Here is a 21,842-nt window from a genome sequence, read left to right as displayed (position 1 = left end):
GCATAATTTGTGGGAAACATTCTGAAAAGGGCAAAAAAAAAGATCCCTATGTCCAAAATCCAACAGTAGAAGGCCTCCAACGCATACTTACCCTTGCTCAGCAGAGAGATGATGATGTCCATAAAACTCTGGCTCCATACACAGATGACATACTTTCCTCCAAAATCAAAGTTTCATATCATGTATCATGTAGAGCGAACTACTGCAGTAAGACAAAAATCAGTGAGCAGCAGCAAGTTGCAAATGTTGAGAGTGAGAGCACATCTGCACCAAGGAGGAGTAGGACTGATACAACATCATTTAAAATACGGAGAGATTGTTTCATTTGTGCCAAGGCCAGCTCTAGACCAGAACCTCTGATAGCCATTTCGACTGGTACAGGTGCAAGTACCAGAGACAAGGTCCTTTGGGCAGCTTCTGAAAGACTTGATGAAGATGTACATCTGCGAATTATTTCATGCCCAGATCTCTTTGCATATGATGCCAAATACCATAAAATGTGCCTTGCACACTACATCTCTGAACGAAATATAGCAGCTGCCAGACGAAGAAAAGAATCAGAAAAGCAGACCAGTGTCTATGACAAAGCCTTTATTAAGCTCACTGAAGACATTGATAAAACAGTATTGTCCAAATATATGAAAGTGAGGACCCTCAACTCTTTGACTGATAGCTATGACAATGTACTAAAGACCATTGCTGAGGAAGAAGGTGTGTCCATAGTTCAACACAATAAATATAGATCCTGGAAACTAAAGGAAAAGCTGATACAACATTACAAAGACAGGCTTGTATTTGTTCCACGTCCAGGAGAGTCAGATCTGATCTGCTCAGATAGTATGACCATAGGTTGTGCACTGAGGGAAGCTGCTAAACTCACAGAAATAACAGTAGACTGTGAGACAACACTTCCACAGACAAGTCAGAGTCTTTCTGAAATCCAAATATTACACAGGGCTGCAGACATATTGAGGAAAAGCATGGAGCAGGTACAGCATGACAGTCAATCATATGTCAGCAGTGACCATCTATCACGTCTCCAATGCAGCAAGTATGTACCCAACATCCTGTATGACTTTGTCAACTGGTGTGTTGATTCAGATGCCCACAGAGATTACCAAACATGTGATGATGACCCAACTTCAAAGGACAATCTGTGTGTTATCGCAATCTGCCATGATCTCATTGGACAGAGCTGTCACATCCATACGCCAATCACACTGGGACTTGCCATTTTGATACATCATGAGTTTGGTAGTAAGACACTCATCAATGAGCTCAGTGCAATGGGGCACTGCATTTCCTATACAGAGGTTAGGCACTTCCTCACATCTGTGGCAGCAGACCAGATATCAAGGACAGAGAGTGGTGTCTACATCCCAACTGGCCTCACTGGAGTCGCTGAACATGGAATTGTTGATGCAGCCATTGACAACTTTGACCAAAATGAAGACACCCTGGATGGGAAGTCTACAACTCATGCTATGGCGTCTGTTGTGTTCCGAAGAGGCCAAGTCTCCACAGCAGATAAATGCCTAGCACGGGTTCCACAGAGGTCCCTCACAACCTTAAAATCGTTTGATATGAATGGAGATAAACTTTTCAGGTAAATTCTGTTAATTATTTTTTCTCTGAAATCTATTTTTATATTGTTTTTGATTTCATTTTATGGTATTCACATGAACAGAAAATTAAATGTTCAATATGAATGTATGCTGTGAGGTTTTAAAAGTGATTTGATATTCAGTGCAAATGATCATAAGCTTATCCTCTCATTTCAATTGTGATTACAGATACATCAAATCTACAAAGCGACCCGAACCACCTGAACTTGCCCAACCTGAGTTACTGCACACAAACACAACAATCTCTAAAGCAGCTGAAGACAGAGATCTGGTATGGAAGTTGTCCCGAAATGTAATTGAGAATCAGCAGCATGTCCCTGCTTGGTCTGCATTTAATGCCTTCACGTCAGACACTGCTTGTTCAGTAGCCAGTGTACTCTACCTGCCCTTCATAAGAGAATCACCGTCAGAATTGTCCACCATCTACACATCTATGATACGACTTGTACAGCTTGCTGCAGAACTGGGACAGCACCATATTCTTGTGACAGCAGACCTTGCTATTTATAGTAAAGCACAACAGATCTTGTGGAGCAAACCATCGCCCTTACATGGAAAGATCACAATGAGACTGGGAGGTATGCATATCACAATGGCTTACCTAGCAAGCATCGGAAAACTCTATGGCGATGGTGGACTCTTTGACATACTAACTGAGTCAGATGTGTATGCAGATGGAACAGCTCGACAGTTGCTTCAAGGGAAACAGCTGGCAAGAGGAGTAAGAAGCATAAAGCTAGCTTCTGAAGCTCTGTTCAGGCTCTTCTGGCAAGCCATGCAATCATGGCTTGAAAAACAAGGCCAATGTGCAATGACTGAAGCACAAGAGCAAATCCTACGAGATGTACAGCATGCATTTCATGGTAATGACAAGGCCACTGCTCAACAGCTCATCAGTGAGGTGGAGACTGAACTTCCTGAGATCCAGAAGAGAATCCAGATGTTCATAAATGAGGGAGTTAAGCAATCAGCAACCTTTGGATACTGGTTAATGTTCCTCAGTGGTGCTGATCTGTTGCTAAGGATTCTTCGTTCGGAGCGTGAAGCTGACTTTCAACTTCACCTTAATTGCATGTGTGAAGTGATGCCTTGGTTTAGAGCTGCTGGCAGGTCCAATTATGGCAAGTACATGCCAGTCTATATTGCAGAAATGAAAGCACTTGAACATGAACAACCAGAGGCATACACATTCATGCAGCAAGGTGGGTTTGTTGTTCGCCGGTCTGAGCATCGAAGCTTCAACTGTGTGGCTACTGATCAAGCACTGGAGCAAACCATTAATCGAGAAGGCAAGAGTCAGGGTGGGGTTGTTGGCTTCACATTACGAAAAGGAGCTCTCACAAGATGGTTGATGACAAGACATGTGACAACAGCATATGTGGATGCCATGAAAGAGCTTTGTGACACTGATGATCAGAGTTCGAAAGCACACAAGGAGCATGGAGCATCCAGAATGGACCGAGACGAAAGAGACATACAGAAGATAATGGAAACTGTGGAGCAGAAGCAGAATCCCTTTGATATTGATAGTATTCCTGAGGAACTGATCAACATTGCAAGTGGTCAGGTTGCATCTGAGAAAGTTGCAAAAGATCTCTCAAGCTTCCTCCAAGATGGTGCGAAGCAGAATGCCATTTTTATTGAACAACGTCTGGCAAAATCAAAAAGAACAAAGAGCTTCTGGGAGCCAGAGAAAAGAAACCAGTGTGCAACATTCAAGGACATGAAAACATCAGTTGGAGTCAGCATATCTAGAAAGGTCCACATGGACTCAGATGTGCTCTTTCGAAGATTACTGGCTGTCTCCAAACAAAGAGAGGTGTCCATGGAGACTGTGATGTCTCACGAACTCGCAGCTGTCCCACCTTCTTTGTTTTTTGATGATGGAAGCATGAGGAAGACAACAAAAGCTGACCTGGCCAAAAAACTTGAGGCTGTTGTTGAAGAGACACAGCAGCTGCCAAATGTCAAAGAACCATCAGCATACATCATTGATGGCATGGCTCTTCTTCAAAGTCTAAATGAGTCATTCTTTCAAACATTCAATGACCTGGGTGAGTGTGTCTGGAAAAAGATCGCAACTTTAATGGGAAAGGAAGGTAACAGCTGTGTTGTTATAGTGTTTGATAGATATGACCACCAACACTCAGTCAAAGATCTTGAAAGACAAAGAAGAGGCACCATTCATACCAGCAGACAATCACATATCATCACAGGACAAACAACTGTTCCAAACTACAGAAAATACCTCCGGAGCAGTGGAAACAAGGCTGCTCTATGTAGCTTTGTCAGCACCTACATCGCCAGTACTGGGCCAACAAGAATTTCTTCAGGGAACACTGTCATCTTGGCAGGTGGCTTTGAAAATGGTCAGGAGGTTAAGAGGGTTAGCCAGTCAGGCATTGACTGCTTGAAAGATCTTTACAGTGACCAGGAGGAGGCTGACACGAGGCTGGTGTTACATGCAATACACCTTGCACAGTCACATTCTCGTCTAATTGTCAAATGTGATGATACAGATGTACTAGTTTTGCTTCTGTACTATTCAAGCAAAGGGATGTTTGGATCCTCAGCAGTGTTTATGCACTCTGGACATGGCCTTAAGGAAAGATTTGTCCCTATCTGTCTGATCGCTCAGAAGCTTGGAGCAGTGCTTTGTGAGTGTTTACCTGCATGCCACGCCCTCACAGGTTGTGACACCACAAGCAGTTTGTACAGAATTGGAAAGGCCACTGCCCTCACAAGACTGAAGACCCATCTTTGTGAGTTACAGGAAATGACCAAATTTGGACTCTCTGGTAGACTGGAAGAGGCTTTGCCTGTGGCAAGAAGGTATGCCCTCCTCCTGTATGGCCAAAAGAAAAAGGTGGATGGGCATCCTTGCACCAACCTGGATGAGCTGAGGTACACATTAGCATCTACCACAGATTTGTCAGCAGTAAATCTACCCCCTACAGAAGATGCCTTCCAGCAACATGTGCTGAGAGCAATGTACCAAACAGCAGTGTGGTGTCACAGCCACCTGGCCAAACCTCTTCTCTGGAACCCAGTTGGAAGAGGATGGAGGCTCAATGAAGATGGGTGCATTGAACCTGTAATGTTCCAGAAGGCACCAGCACCTAAAGAAGTTAGAGACATCACCCATCTCTACTGTAAAGACGGAAACTGCACCGATGTCACCAAATGCCAGTGTCTTTCAGTGGGCTTGACCTGCACAGAGTTTTGCTCTTGCCCTTTCCCAGACTGTCAAAATATGACCCACTTTGTCACTGATGACAATGTGGATGAGTGACAGTGGTGTGTTGCAGCTGTGACATCATGGGGGAGTTGACCTCAGAATGGCTACCAAAAATCAGTTATTGTTCCAAATGGTTGCTGCTAGAAAATCAAAAATAAACAGCCAGAGAATACTTAGCTCATTTCCCCACAGTGTTTGTTTGTTTAGTTAAATTTTAATTTGTTTATGTAATACAGTAATTTGTTTTGTATTGAGTGAAGTAAAGTTATAGTTTTATTAAAAAGCTCTTTAAGTACAAACTGCAATCCTGACTCCTGGTCTCCTGTTTGTGCTATGGTAAGGTGTTATCTTTCGATTATTTCAGTCTTTGTGTCCATATAGTACAAGGTGCCATATGACATATTTCATTATTAGATGTATCTTATATTTGAATATCTCAGCATTCTTCTCACCACTGATAATGGGCTATGGACTAAATTATGTCAGTGTTCCATTTTGGTTCATTTTGGACACCTCACACATTGAGTGACAGAACCCTCCTATTTGTCATGCTATATTTACATATTTGGTATTGCTGGATTCAGCACAACCCCACCTTTCCAACAAGCCATCATATTTGTTTCTATGATAATCCCTGGCAAAGCAACCATAAAGTAAAAAAATACATTCTGCATAGATATTAGATTTTTGCATGTCCGCTTATTTTAGGTGTATGTTTATATGTCTCTATTTATTCCATACATCAAGATATTCACATCCAGTCTTTTCTAGTAGTTAAATCAACTTCCTGACTACAAACATGTCAAGTTTCAAAGCTCTCAGAGCTTGTGTGATTGATCTGCATTAGTTTATGTGCCTCAACTCCCATACGGACAGGCTATATTTTGGTCCTTTTTTGGTTTAGGGGTGTATAACAATATCTGTTAATTTAACAATCTTAGCAGTAAAATATTTTTAGCCAAGAATCCATTTCATATGAGGGAGACCTTAGAGATGAGGAAAAACATTGTTGGGTTTAGTTCTACCTCCGGTAGGGGTATCTCGAAAACTAAAGCACTTTTTGACCATTTGTCACTAGCCTATAAAGCGGTCAGTCTCCTGATCGTGATCTGTGGACGCACAGAAGATGAAGATGAGAGCGCATGAGTGAGTTAAGACTCAATGATTGTCACACATCAGATATCATGAGCTCACACATCCAGGAGCAGAGAAACTATTCAACGCTGCCCACGACTTTTATTAATAACGGTTTAAATACTGAGTCACTACACTATGTTTTCCAGTAACGAGAGGATACAATTGCTGTAAACTCACTCTTAAAAGAAAAACGCACAGACACACAACTTTCATCTCTTTCTCTTAAATTGTTAATATCTGAGAAAGGGTTTAGCGATGTCTGATTATTGGGAGGACGAGCTCTCCTCAATGCGGTGGTTATGGAAATATCGTGCTGTCTGTAATGATATAACGTTTAAAACTGTAGTGATTTTTTGCAAACATCTCTTTGATTAACATGAACAGAACTATGAACTCACGATTGATAGCATAAAACAAGTGATTGTTTTGTTAAAATCTTAAATGCTTACATTTGTGTGTCTTTGTTGGCTCGTGCAGCCATGTAGCGCTGAAGCTGGTTTACACAGAGATAATTCCTACATGAACGCGTGAGACGGGGGGGAGAGTATAAGGGGTAAGGGGTAGGACTGGGCCCAAGTGTGATGGCATTTTAATCTTTTTGTTTGCCTGTCCAGCTGAAGCCACTGTTCATTCATAAATATGTTCATAAACTGTTCGTTCATTGCTGTGTTCGTTCATAAATATCTCTGGAAAAGAGAAGATCATTATGGAGAGGATCTTGCTTACATCAGAACTGAAACCAAGCGGCTCACACAGAATAAACATCTAAAGCATTTTCTAGAGGGACATGTATCACAGTTACACTCGCGTCTCGCACAAAAGCCACATGTTTAGAAAGACGTGTAAAATCAGTGCAAGTTCAACTTTTGAAAAACATAGACTTTATGCTGGGTTTTTTCCACTTCTGACTTTAATCATGTTTAAATAAAAAATATACTGTGTGATTGGCTTTCCTCCCTTTGTATTGAAATATAACTACATACATGATGCGGTTTTGTTTATAGTTGATTAACTTAATTATAACTGGTTTAGAATCATTATTTTAAACATTATGTAGTTCTTGTTTCCACAGATAATCATGATCAATGCACTCTCTTGTGGCCTCAGGAGAGAAGCCCAAAGCTTTTCTTCACTTTAACTGAAAACTATGCATTTTAAATTACAATTTAGATCATATTTAAATAAAAAATTAGAATTAAGTTTTTCAGCCATTTCAACATAGCCTGGTAATACCAGACTCTTCACTTTGCTTCGTAGACAGAGTCTGGAAGGGCATAATAGAGAAGTGTTTTCTCTCTCGCTAGGGGGCGCTTGTCTGAAGTTTGATATCATTGGTTACCCGTAAGCCAATCAGATACGTTTGGTTATGACGTATGTTATGCGCCTGTACAGCCGCATCGAAGCACAGACATCATGCAACGAACTCAAATCTATGATTGCACTTCCACTGTAAACCTGTTGTTAAACACTCTTCTTGTTCTGGCCTCAGTTTGAAAAAGAGTTGAATAATCTCCATAACAGAGCGAATTGCATCCCGTGTCTCGTTTCCCATTTCCGCGGTCGTTCCGGTTTTCGATTTCTCTAACCTACAATGTAAAACTCGCGCTTAGCATCTACGCTCTCAGCCCGCCCTCTGCTCGTTGATTGGCCCGGCTGTTTCCAGACCGGTGGCAAACAGAAAGCTCTCACGCTGTATCAGACTGAGTACAGAAGCCAAATGAAATTGAGCGGAAGTAGGAAGTCTGACGTAGTCAGGCTAATTTCAAGAACCTCTAATGTCATTGTTCACACCGAGCTCAGCGAGATACTGAATGGGGTTCTTTCACGTCTTGCTTAAAAACACGTGCAGCTGATAAAGGTTGGTGAGCAGCAGTGACTGATCCATCAGCAGTCCCAAGTCTCTATTAACAAACATTTAAAGAATATTAAAAATGTCTTTGTTTCAAAAAAAAAAAAAAAAAAAAATCGTGTTCGCTTGGAACCAAAGAATGGTTGTGCTTCAGATTTACACTTATGCATTTAACAGATGCTTTTATCCAAGGCAACTTGGCAGTTTTATTCGTCAACTAGATGAGGGACTGAGAAATGAAGAAACCTATTCTTGACATGCAATTTTTATGACCCTCTTATTTTGTTAAAATGAGCGTCTAGTCTATTCTGTGAGGGGTGAGAGCTGAACTGCATCTGTGATCCTCACCTGAGGATCTGTAAGGCTTTCTCCACATCTCCAGCATCCAGCGCTCTCAGAGCCAGGTCTGCCCACAGCTCCTGCTCCGTCTTCTGCAGCTGTCTGGCCAGGCGGTGCAGCCCCGCTTCAGTGGACAGGCTCTTGGTCTTCCCATCGGGATCATTGGCCTTCAGATGAGCGCTGGACACCTCGTCTGGGTGCTGTCTCCCGGAGCGCCTCCATGCCTGTGCGTTCTCATATGCAGTGATGAGCTGCTGGTTGAACTTGTGTCTCACTGCTGGATCATCATATTCCTCTGGGGTCAAGAAGATGTCAAAGTCTTCCTGGAGTCAGGAACATTGCAAAACAAACACTCATTTGATGCTGAACTTATAGATGCATTCACAAAGTGGCAGTAAATGCCTCTAAATCAAATGTAGGAATGAACAGAGACCTGTAGATGAGCAATGGCTGTGAACATCTTCAGATTGTTCTCACATTCAGTTTTCTTGAAGGCATCATCTGTAAGAGGAAAGGACAGAGAACATTAACTGTTGGGGAAATTCAAAATTAACTAATAAAACAAAAAAATGTGCATGTATGCATATATATATATATATATATATGTATGTATGTATATTGTAACGAGTGGGGCAGGGCCGAGGGTGTGATTTGAGATGAGCGACACCTGCGCGACCCACGGGTCTCGAGTCCCACGGAGGAGATGGAAGGATATAAAGCTGGAGCGACGACAGTGAAGGACGAGGACCAGGCCTGGTATTTTAGTTGTGTATGTGGATTTTAGTCGTCCGTGAGGGGCTGATGCGCTATTATATATATATATATATATATATTAGGGGTGTAACGATACGCGTATTCGTATTGAACCGTTCGGTACGAGGCTTTCGGTTCGGTACGCGGTACGCATTATGTACCGAACGGTTCGTTGGACTAATTAATTAAATTTGGAAAATAAAAAAGGTGTGTGAAATATAATGTTATGCGTTCAACAAGGTAGCCCAATAACCCAAACGACGTAACAGGCAACGCCCCTGACACCCCCGAAGAAAAAAAAAAAACACACTTATATGTTTATGTTAGGCTACTCAGTCAGGCGCTCGCTCACTCAGTACGCGCTGAAGGCTCGGTACCACGGAGCCCCGCGAGTCACCTGTAGGAGAGAAAAAAAATCAATCCGTGGCGACGGTTTTGCAATCCGTCCCCTCAGTTTATAAACCATCCTCATGAATTAATAAACTGTTCACTCGGTTTAACAAATCGTACCCACGGATTAACAAACCGTGCCCACGAATTCCCAATGCGTGCGCTCAGATTGTGTAAACCGTACCCTCGGTTTTTGAATCCGTACCCACGAATTCATAATCCGTGCGCACGCTTTCGCAATCCGTTCCCTCGGATTTGAAAACTGACACGCATTTTACACTTAACAGTGAAACATGCATCTAACTCCGGCAGGTGGGGTGAGGTGGGTGGAGCTTAGTATAATAAAATCACAAAAATAAGTCTTCATGTTAAGAAAGAATTGTACACAAGCATTTCCAAAACTGTCAAAGGTTATTTAAAAATAAAGCAATTCACAAATTATTTTATGACAAACATTTTTACTGTCTTGTACTCATTTATTTAGCCTACAAATTAAAATTATAAAAAATAACTTTATTTTTATTTGTATCATTATTATATATTATTAAACAGGTTATGCATAAGAATCTTTTATCCAAAATAACTTACAAAAGAGGAAAAAATTACTCCAGAGTCAGTCACAATGCCAGGTTTATTGCACAATAATAATCAAGTGCTATTATAGATTATCAGCAATTGAACAAGATTTTAATGCGCATCTTTCTTATTAAATCTTTGTATTCCACCTCGTACTACACTTGATAGAGAATCACTTAAGGCACTTTGCTGTAACCCTATTCCACATAATAATATTCAATAAAACTGTATGTTAACACGTAGGAGTTTGCTGCATGAATCCGTGAGTACGGTTTACAAATCCGAGGGAACGGATTGCGAAAGCGTGCGCACGGATTATGAATTCGTGGGTACGGATTCAAAAACCGAGGGTACGGTTTACAAAATCTGAGTGCACGGATTGGAAATTCGTGGGCACGATTTGTTAAATCGAGTGAACAGTTTATGAATTCGTGAGTACGGTTTATAAACTGAGGGGACGGATTGCAAAACCGTCGCCACGGATTGATTTTTTTTTCTCCTACAGGTGACGTCCTGGGCTCCGTACTACGGACATCACCGCAGCGAATGGTGCATTTACGTTATAGCCGCGGATATGAGACCTTACTCTGTAGTGGAAAACGCAGGTTTTAAGAACATGCTTAATGTAATTGAGCCCCATTACAATATTCCTTCACGAGCCCATTTCAGCCAGACCGTAATTCCTGCTTTGTTCCAAAAAACATAAGCCCAAATAGAGAACCAACTGAGTAAAAACACACTCAATATAAAGAGTTATAGAGTTCAATATAAAAAAGAGTTACATCTTTGTATTTGTTCATAACTACTACAACAATATTACATTTAATTTGTAAAAAATTTTTATAAGGAGCTATTTTTGTTTTATACAGTATGCTGCTAAGAAAACACCATAGAAGATGGGTAAAGAATAGCTCCATCATTGTTCAATGTAAAAAAAAAAAAAACAAAAAAAAAACACATACTTTGTTAGTTTTAATAAATAAAACATTTAAATAAAAATCAAGGAAATTTATCTGCCAATTTTTTCTTTTTGCTGTATCTAAAACGTACCGAACCGTACCGAACCGAACCGTGACATCAGTGTATCGAACCGAACCGAACCGTGAATTTTGTGAACCGTTACACCCCTAATATATATATATAATCCACAGAAGATATTTTATACACAATGGCAAATAAGTTAAAGTGACGTTTGATCAAAGAAATGAAGGACCAAAACAGTATAAAGATAAATCCATCAGTGAATTAAAAGACTGATAATTAGCGAGGCTTGTATGTGTGCAGTGGGCAGAACATGAACAGACACAGACGGATGCTTGGAAGATGCTAGCACAAGTACATTAGTGTCCTCTATATGAGGATCAATACTGTGTGAGCTCACCTGTCTGGATGCTCTGCAGGTACTTCAACGCTTCAACCATAATCTGTGATATTAGCATCTGTGATTTCTTCTGCTATTGAAAGGAAAAGTGCAAAAAAACAACTTCATACAGACAACAAATCCTATTTTAGTATGACAATTTATTTTTTCCATGCAACAATAAACCAGTTCAAATCAAAGACTTTTTATGTAGAGAAACTAATAATTTAAAAACAATAATTGGTATGATTTGAAAGGCTTTGTGTCACTCTTTCTCTGACCTCTTCAGAAATGTGCCGCTTGTCTTGAAGTTGAAGTCTGGCCCAGCAGGCCATGCGCTCAATCACAAGCTCTGCTTCAGGATGCAGCAGGTTCTTCAGCAGTGCCATGCACTTCTCTCTCTGCAAACACAACATCACCACACTCTCAACACCTACAGCTCAAACTGATCAAACGCTCTCAACACCTACAGCTAAAACTGATAAAACACCTACAGCTCAAACTGATAACACACAACACCTACAGCTCAAATTGATAAAACACTCTCAAACACCTACAGGTCAAACTGATCGAACACTCTCAACACCTACAGCTCAAACTGATAAAACACTCTCAAACACCTACAGCTCAAACTGATCAAACATTCTCAACACCCACAGGTCAAACTGATCAAACACACTCAGACACCTACAGCTCAAACTGATAAAACACTCTCAAACACCTACAGGTCAAACTGATCGAACACTCTCAACACCTACAGCTCAAACTGATAAAACACTCTCAAACACCTACAGCTCAAACTGATCAAACATTCTCAACACCCACAGGTCAAACTGATCAAACACCTACAGGTCAAACTGATCAAACACTCTCAACACCCACAGGTCAAACTGATCAAACACACTCAGACACCCACAGGTCAAACTGATCAAACACCTACAGGTCAAACTGATCAAACACCTACAGGTCAAACTGATCAAACACTCTCAAACACCTACAGGTCAAACTGATCAAACACTCTCAAACACCTACAGGTCAAACTGATCAAACACTCTCAAACACCTACAGCTCAAACTGATCAAACACTCTCAAACACCTACAGCTCAAACTGATCAAACACCTACAGGTCAAACTGATCAAACACTCTCAGACACCAACAGGTCAAACTGATCAAACACCTACAGGTCAAACTGATCAAACACCTACAGGTCAAACTGATCAAACACCTACAGGTCAAACTGATCAAACACTCTCAGACACCAACAGGTCAAACTGATCAAAAACTCTCAAATACCTACAGGTCAAACTGATCAAACACTCTCAGACACCTACAGGTCAAACTGATCAAACACCTACAGGTCAAACTGATCAAACACTCTCAGACACCTACAGGTCAAAGTGATCAAAAATCCTACAGGTCAAACTGATCAAACACTCTCAGACACCAACAGGTCAAACTGATCAAACACTCTCAAACACCTACAGGTCAAACTGATCAAACACTCTCAAACACCTACAGCTCAAACTGATCAAACACCTACAGGTCAAACTGATCAAACACTCTCAGACAACTACAGGTCAAACTGATCAAACAACTACAGGTCAAACTGATCAAACACTCTCAGACACCTACAGGTCAAACTGATCAAACATTCTCAGACTACCACAGGTCAAACTGTTCGAACACCTACAGGTCAAACTGATCAAACACCTACAGGTCAAACTGATCAAACACTCTCAAAGACCTAAAGGTGAAACAGATCAAACACTCTCAGACACCTACAGGTCAAACTGATCAAACACCTACAGGTCAAACTGATCAAACACCTACAGGTCAAACTGATCAAACACCTACAGGTCAAACTGATCAAACACTCTCAAACACCTACAGGTCAAACTGATCGAACACTCTCAAACACCTACAGGTCAAACTGATCAAACACCTACAGGTCAAACTGATCAAACACTCTCAAACACCTACAGGTCAAACTGATCAAACACTCTCAGACACCAACAGGTCAAACTGATCAAACACTCTCAACACCTACAGGTCAAACTGAGAAAACAACTACAGGTCAAACTGATCAAACACTCTCAAACACCAACAGGTCAAACTGATCAAACACACTCAGACACCAACAGGTCAAACTGATCAAACACACTCAGACACCAACAGGTCAAACTGATCAAACACACTCAGACACCTACAGGTCAAACTGATCAAACACACTCAGACACCTACAGGTCAAACTGATCAAACACCTACAGGTCAAACTGATCAAACACCAACAGGTCAAACTGATCAAACACACTCAGACACCTACAGGTCAAACTGATCAAACACACTCAGACACCTACAGGTCAAACACTCTCAAACACCAACAGGTCAAACTGATCAAACACACTCCGACACCTACAGGTCAAACTGATCAAACACACTCAGACACCTACAGGTCAAACACACTCAAACACCAACAGGTCAAACTGATCAAACACACTCAGACACCAACAGGTCAAACTGATCAAACACACTCAGACACCTACAGGTCAAACTGATCAAACACCTACAGGTCAAACTGATCAAACACCTACAGGTCAAACTGATCAAACACCAACAGGTCAAACTGATCAAACACACTCAGACACCTACAGGTCAAACTGATCAAACACCTACAGGTCAAACTGATCAAACACCTACAGGTCAAACTGATCAAACACACTCAGACACCAACAGGTCAAACTGATCAAACACACTCAGACACCTACAGGTCAAACTGATCAAACACACTCAGACACCTACAGGTCAAACTGATCAAACACACTCAGACACCTACAGGTCAAACTGATCAAACACCTACAGGTCAAACTGATCAAACACCTACAGGTCAAACTGATCAAACACCAACAGGTCAAACTGATCAAACACACTCAGACACCTACAGGTCAAACTGATCAAACACACTCAGACACCTACAGGTCAAACACTCTCAAACACCAACAGGTCAAACTGATCAAACACCTACAGGTCAAACTGATCAAACACACTCAAACACCAACAGGTCAAACTGATCAAACACACTCCGACACCTACAGGTCAAACACTCTCAAACACCAACAGGTCAAACTGATCAAACACCTACAGGTCAAACTGATCAAACACCTACAGGTCAAACTGATCAAACACACTCAAACACCAACAGGTCAAACTGATCAAACACACTCAAACACCAACAGGTCAAACTGATCAAACACACTCAGACACCTACAGGTCAAACTGATCAAACACACTCAAACACCTACAGGTCAAACTGATCAAACACTCTCAACACCTACAGGTCAAACACACTCAGACACCTACAGGTCAAACTGATCGAACACTCAAAGACCTACAGGTCAAACTGATCAAACACACTCAGACACCTACAGGTCAAACTGATCAAACACACTCAGACACCTACAGGTCAAACTGATCAAACACTCTCAAACACCTACAGGTCAAACTGATCAAACACTCTCAAACACCTACAGGTTAAACTGATAAAACACACTCAGACACCTACAGGTCAAACTGATCAAACACACTCAGACACCTACAGGTCAAACTGATCAAACACACTCAGACACCTACAGGTCAAACTGATCAAACACACTCAGACACCTACAGGTCAAACTGATCAAACACCTACAGGTCAAACTGATCAAACACCTACAGGTCAAACTGATCAAACACACTCAGACACCTACAGGTCAAACTGATCAAACACACTCAGACACCTACAGGTCAAACACTCTCAAACACCAACAGGTCAAACTGATCAAACACCTACAGGTCAAACTGATCAAACACACTCAAACACCAACAGGTCAAACTGATCAAACACACTCCGACACCGACAGGTCAAACTGATCAAACACACTCAGACACCTACAGGTCAAACACTCTCAAACACCAACAGGTCAAACTGATCAAACACACTCCGACACCTACAGGTCAAACTGATCAAACACACTCAGACACCTACAGGTCAAACACACTCAAACACCAACAGGTCAAACTGATCAAACACACTCAGACACCTACAGGTCAAACTGATCAAACACACTCAGACACCTACAGGTCAAACTGATCAAACACCTACAGGTCAAACTGATCAAACACTCTCAACACCCACAGGTCAAACTGATCAAACACACTCAGACACCCACAGGTCAAACTGATCAAACACCTACAGGTCAAACTGATCAAACACCTACAGGTCAAACTGATCAAACACTCTCAAACACCTACAGGTCAAACTGATCAAACACTCTCAAACACCTACAGGTCAAACTGATCAAACACTCTCAAACACCTACAGCTCAAACTGATCAAACACTCTCAAACACCTACAGCTCAAACTGATCAAACACCTACAGGTCAAACTGATCAAACACTCTCAGACACCAACAGGTCAAACTGATCAAACACCTACAGGTCAAACTGATCAAACACCTACAGGTCAAACTGATCAAACACCTACAGGTCAAACTGATCAAACACTCTCAAACACCAACAGGTCAAACTGATCAAACACTCTCAAATACCTACAGGTCAAACTGATCAAACACTCTCAGACACCTACAGGTCAAACTGATCAAACACCTACAGGTCAAACTGATCAAACACTCTCAGACACCTACAGGTCAAAGTGATCAAAAATCCTACAGGTCAAACTGATCAAACACTCTCAGACACCAACAGGTCAAACTGATCAAACACTCTCAAACACCTACAGGTCAAACTGATCAAACACTCTCAAACACCTACAGCTCAAACTGATCAAACACCTACAGGTCAAACTGATCAAACACTCTCAGACAACTACAGGTCAAACTGATCAAACAACTACAGGTCAAACTGATCAAACACTCTCAGACACCTACAGGTCAAACTGATCAAACATTCTCAGACTACCACAGGTCAAACTGTTCGAACACCTACAGGTCAAACTGATCAAACACCTACAGGTCAAACTGATCAAACACTCTCAAAGACCTAAAGGTGAAACAGATCAAACACTCTCAGACACCTACAGGTCAAACTGATCAAACACCTACAGGTCAAACTGATCAAACACCTACAGGTCAAACTGATCAAACACCTACAGGTCAAACTGATCAAACACTCTCAAACACCTACAGGTCAAACTGATCGAACACTCTCAAACACCTACAGGTCAAACTGATCAAACACCTACAGGTCAAACTGATCAAACACTCTCAAACACCTACAGGTCAAACTGATCAAACACTCTCAGACACCAACAGGTCAAACTGATCAAACACTCTCAACACCTACAGGTCAAACTGAGAAAACAACTACAGGTCAAACTGATCAAACACTCTCAAACACCAACAGGTCAAACTGATCAAACACACTCAGACACCAACAGGTCAAACTGATCAAACACACTCAGACACCAACAGGTCAAACTGATCAAACACACTCAGACACCTACAGGTCAAACTGATCAAACACACTCAGACACCTACAGGTCAAACTGATCAAACACCTACAGGTCAAACTGATCAAACACCAACAGGTCAAACTGATCAAACACACTCAGACACCTACAGGTCAAACTGATCAAACACACTCAGACACCTACAGGTCAAACACTCTCAAACACCAACAGGTCAAACTGATCAAACACCTACAGGTCAAACTGATCAAACACACTCCGACACCTACAGGTCAAACTGATCAAACACACTCAGACACCTACAGGTCAAACACTCTCAAACACCAACAGGTCAAACTGATCAAACACACTCCGACACCTACAGGTCAAACTGATCAAACACACTCAGACACCTACAGGTCAAACACACTCAAACACCAACAGGTCAAACTGATCAAACACACTCAGACACCAACAGGTCAAACTGATCAAACACACTCAGACACCTACAGGTCAAACTGATCAAACACCTACAGGTCAAACTGATCAAACACCAACAGGTCAAACTGATCAAACACACTCAGACACCTACAGGTCAAACTGATCAAACACCTACAGGTCAAACTGATCAAACACCTACAGGTCAAACTGATCAAACACACTCAGACACCAACAGGTCAAACTGATCAAACACACTCAGACACCTACAGGTCAAACTGATCAAACACACTCAGACACCTACAGGTCAAACTGATCAAACACACTCAGACACCTACAGGTCAAACTGATCAAACACCTACAGGTCAAACTGATCAAACACCTACAGGTCAAACTGATCAAACACCAACAGGTCAAACTGATCAAACACACTCAGACACCTACAGGTCAAACTGATCAAACACACTCAGACACCTACAGGTCAAACACTCTCAAACACCAACAGGTCAAACTGATCAAACACCTACAGGTCAAACTGATCAAACACCTACAGGTCAAACTGATCAAACACCAACAGGTCAAACTGATCAAACACACTCAGACACCTACAGGTCAAACTGATCAAACACACTCAGACACCTACAGGTCAAACACTCTCAAACACCAACAGGTCAAACTGATCAAACACACTCCGACACCTACAGGTCAAACACTCTCAAACACCAACAGGTCAAACTGATCAAACACCTACAGGTCAAACTGATCAAACACACTCAAACACCAACAGGTCAAACTGATCAAACACACTCCGACACCTACAGGTCAAACTGATCAAACACACTCAGACACCTACAGGTCAAACACTCTCAAACACCAACAGGTCAAACTGATCAAACACACTCCGACACCTACAGGTCAAACTGATCAAACACACTCAGACACCTACAGGTCAAACACACTCAAACACCAACAGGTCAAACTGATCAAACACACTCAGACACCTACAGGTCAAACTGATCAAACACACTCAGACACCTACAGGTCAAACTGATCAAACACCTACAGGTCAAACTGATCAAACACACTCAGACACCAACAGGTCAAACTGATCAAACACACTCAGACACCTACAGGTCAAACTGATCAAACACACTCAGACACCTACAGGTCAAACTGATCAAACACACTCAGACACCTACAGGTCAAACTGATCAAACACCTACAGGTCAAACTGATCAAACACCTACAGGTCAAACTGATCAAACACCAACAGGTCAAACTGATCAAACACACTCAGACACCTACAGGTCAAACTGATCAAACACACTCAGACACCTACAGGTCAAACACTCTCAAACACCAACAGGTCAAACTGATCAAACACCTACAGGTCAAACTGATCAAACACACTCAAACACCAACAGGTCAAACTGATCAAACACACTCCGACACCTACAGGTCAAACTGATCAAACACACTCAGACACCTACAGGTCAAACACTCTCAAACACCAACAGGTCAAACTGATCAAACACCTACAGGTCAAACTGATCAAACACCTACAGGTCAAACTGATCAAACACCAACAGGTCAAACTGATCAAACACACTCAGACACCTACAGGTCAAACTGATCAAACACACTCAGACACCTACAGGTCAAACACTCTCAAACACCAACAGGTCAAACTGATCAAACACCTACAGGTCAAACTGATCAAACACACTCAAACACCAACAGGTCAAACTGATCAAACACACTCCGACACCTACAGGTCAAACTGATCAAACACACTCAGACACCTACAGGTCAAACACTCTCAAACACCAACAGGTCAAACTGATCAAACACCTACAGGTCAAACTGATCAAACACCTACAGGTCAAACTGATCAAACACACTCAAACACCAACAGGTCAAACTGATCAAACACACTCAGACACCTACAGGTCAAACTGATCAAACACACTCAAACACCTACAGGTCAAACTGATCAAACACTCTCAACACCTACAGGTCAAACACACTCAGACACCTACAGGTCAAACTGATCGAACACACTCAGACACCTACAGGTCAAACTGATCGAACACACTCAGACACCTACAGGTCAAACTGATCAAACACACTCAGACACCTACAGGTCAAACTGATCAAACACTCTCAAACACCTACAGGTCAAACTGATCAAACACTCTCAGACACCTACAGGTCAAACTGATCAAACACACTCAGACACCTACAGGTCAAACTGATCAAACACACTCAGACACCTACAGGTCAAACTGATCAAACACACTCAGACACCTACAGGTCAAACTGATCAAACACACTCAGACACCTACAGGTCAAACTGATCAAACACCTACAGGTCAAACTGATCAAACACCTACAGGTCAAACTGATCAAACACCAACAGGTCAAACTGATCAAACACACTCAGACACCTACAGGTCAAACTGATCAAACACACTCAGACACCTACAGGTCAAACACTCTCAAACACCAACAGGTCAAACTGATCAAACACCTACAGGTCAAACTGATCAAACACACTCAAACACCAACAGGTCAAACTGATCAAACACACTCCGACACCTACAGGTCAAACTGATCAAACACACTCAGACACCTACAGGTCAAACACTCTCAAACACCAACAGGTCAAACTGATCAAACACCTACAGGTCAAACTGATCAAACACCTACAGGTCAAACTGATCAAACACACTCAAACACCAACAGGTCAAACTGATCAAACACACTCAGACACCTACAGGTCAAACTGATCAAACACACTCAAACACCTACAGGTCAAACTGATCAAACACTCTCAACACCTACAGGTCAAACACACTCAGACACCTACAGGTCAAACTGATCGAACACTCAAAGACCTACAGGTCAAACTGATCAAACACACTCAGACACCTACAGGTCAAACTGATCAAACACACTCAGACACCTACAGGTCAAACTGATCAAACACTCTCAAACACCTACAGGTCAAACTGATCAAACACTCTCAAACACCTACAGGTTAAACTGATAAAACAACTACAGGTCAAACTGATAAAATTTTAGATTTAAAATGACTTCATTCCTTGTTCCCTGATCTGTTTTTCTGAGCTGGACATGTAAGTAGCTCATGGTCCTTGCATCATTTCAGGAAGACGGCTTGTTCTATTACACCTAATTACAACTTTATTTTTTTAGTCGTTTTGTGACTCTATAGTACAATTACTGTTCATATGTCTTCCTTACGAACTTATGAAATAATTATTAAATCTTATTATTAAATCATTAAAATGTCTATTTTAACAAATTGTAGCACTTTTTATCTTGCTGAAGTATGAAGTATAGCAAGCTCAGGAAGTCAGACTGTCTTCTGGGAAGGCTTGCATCGTGAGAACGTCTGGAAAGTTGAACTTGTGGAAACACTATCGTGGATGTTTTCTTTACCTTGTTGTGCTGGATGAGATGGATGCAGTGAAGATGATGGATCTCTGCTGGGTTTAGTTTGTAGGCCTGGATTAACTTCAGCGAGTCCTGGAGGGAGGTGGGCAGGTCCTGCTTGAGGATGTGCCTCACAAGCATCTGAGCAAAGCAAACCACAGTAAAATTTCAGACACTTGCAGGAACAGAGAGTAACACAAAGATCTGTGATCTAAACCTTCATGGAACGATCAACTGTTAAATATAACACACATAATAAGACATTTAAAGCAGAAGCCAAACTCACCATGATATCACGGGTGTTAGAAAGGGCTAAACTGCGGATGCCATAGCATCTGAGAAGCTTCTTTATTTCCATCAGTCTGTAGCCTTCTCTCAGCAGCTCCTGTCTGTAGAAGTGAAGCACTCATGAATCATGTTAGGAAGAGTCTAACTGCAGACTGAATAAAGTTCCCAGGTCTTATCCAGGTATGATTTCAGTCAGAACAAACGTCCAGCTGAGCTTTAGTGAAAATTGTGTTAAAACAATCCTCTATTCCTGCATAATCAAACCGATGTAACAATCCATCATTCAAAGTGTTGTTTAGAAAGGTCAGCTTCTGTAGACCGTGTTAGTGTGACTCTGAAGCCTCACTGAGGATCATTAAACAGTGATGAAGAGGACAGAGACTCACTTGGGATGCTGCTTCTCCAGGTGCTGCTGAACAAGCTTCTCGATGGTCTCGCTCCAGGGCACCACCGCCTTATACATGATCTCAATCACAGCATCCATCACCTTCTGAAACACCGCAGAACACCAGCTTTAGCCAACAGAGCCTACGGTGCTCAAACACAGGAGTTTACTGTAAAGTAACTGCAGTCTCTCAAACTGCTGTCAGCGGGAGGAAAAACAGTGTTGTTGCAACGAAACGTACACAAGTCCACATAGACACAAAGGACAAAGTTAAAATGTGGAATTTAAAGGTAGTAAAGTAATGATTTTAAACATTAAATAGGTCTGGACTGCAAATTATAACTTTTAACCTTTAAGTTCTCTGACATGAATGGTTTTGAGTCAGTGGTAAACCATTCGTTCTTGGCTAAAGAACAGAAATCACTTTTTTTTTTTTTTTCAGGGCAAGATTTTCAAGGACATTCTACATTTTCCAAGTTTTCCAAGATGCGTGGGATATAGATCAGTGGTGGGAACCCTGCCTATGAACAAACAAGATAGTTTTGAGTTCTGAAACCTGCATGACGT

The 21,842-nt window shown here is 41.7% G+C and overlaps 1 protein-coding gene across 3 annotated transcripts in view; it reads right to left on the bottom strand.

The window, feature by feature from the left end:
• The window catches only part of kntc1 (kinetochore associated 1), a 92,966-nt gene that overhangs the window by 47,272 nt on the left and 23,852 nt on the right, over positions 1 to 21,842 (bottom strand). The window contains exons 24-30 of one of the 3 annotated variants that reach the window (XM_026255419.1): positions 21,277 to 21,380; positions 20,889 to 20,991; positions 20,609 to 20,743; positions 11,549 to 11,668; positions 11,289 to 11,361; positions 8,622 to 8,689; positions 8,198 to 8,511 (exon numbers count right to left, since the gene is read on the bottom strand). In XM_026255419.1, the coding sequence (XP_026111204.1) occupies positions 8,198 to 8,511; positions 8,622 to 8,689; positions 11,289 to 11,361; positions 11,549 to 11,668; positions 20,609 to 20,743; positions 20,889 to 20,991; positions 21,277 to 21,380 (917 nt within the window). The remainder of the gene's footprint in view (positions 1 to 8,197; positions 8,512 to 8,621; positions 8,690 to 11,288; positions 11,362 to 11,548; positions 11,669 to 20,608; positions 20,744 to 20,888; positions 20,992 to 21,276; positions 21,381 to 21,842) is intronic. The other 2 variants (XM_026255420.1, XM_026255421.1) reach the window with 2 other exon arrangements.

Source organism: Carassius auratus, chromosome 5 (genome assembly GCF_003368295.1).
Source record: "Carassius auratus strain Wakin chromosome 5, ASM336829v1, whole genome shotgun sequence".
NCBI lineage: Eukaryota > Metazoa > Chordata > Actinopteri > Cypriniformes > Cyprinidae > Carassius > Carassius auratus.
The sequence above is the reverse complement of the archived record's forward strand: the minus strand, read 5'-3'. Positions and strand labels throughout refer to the sequence as shown.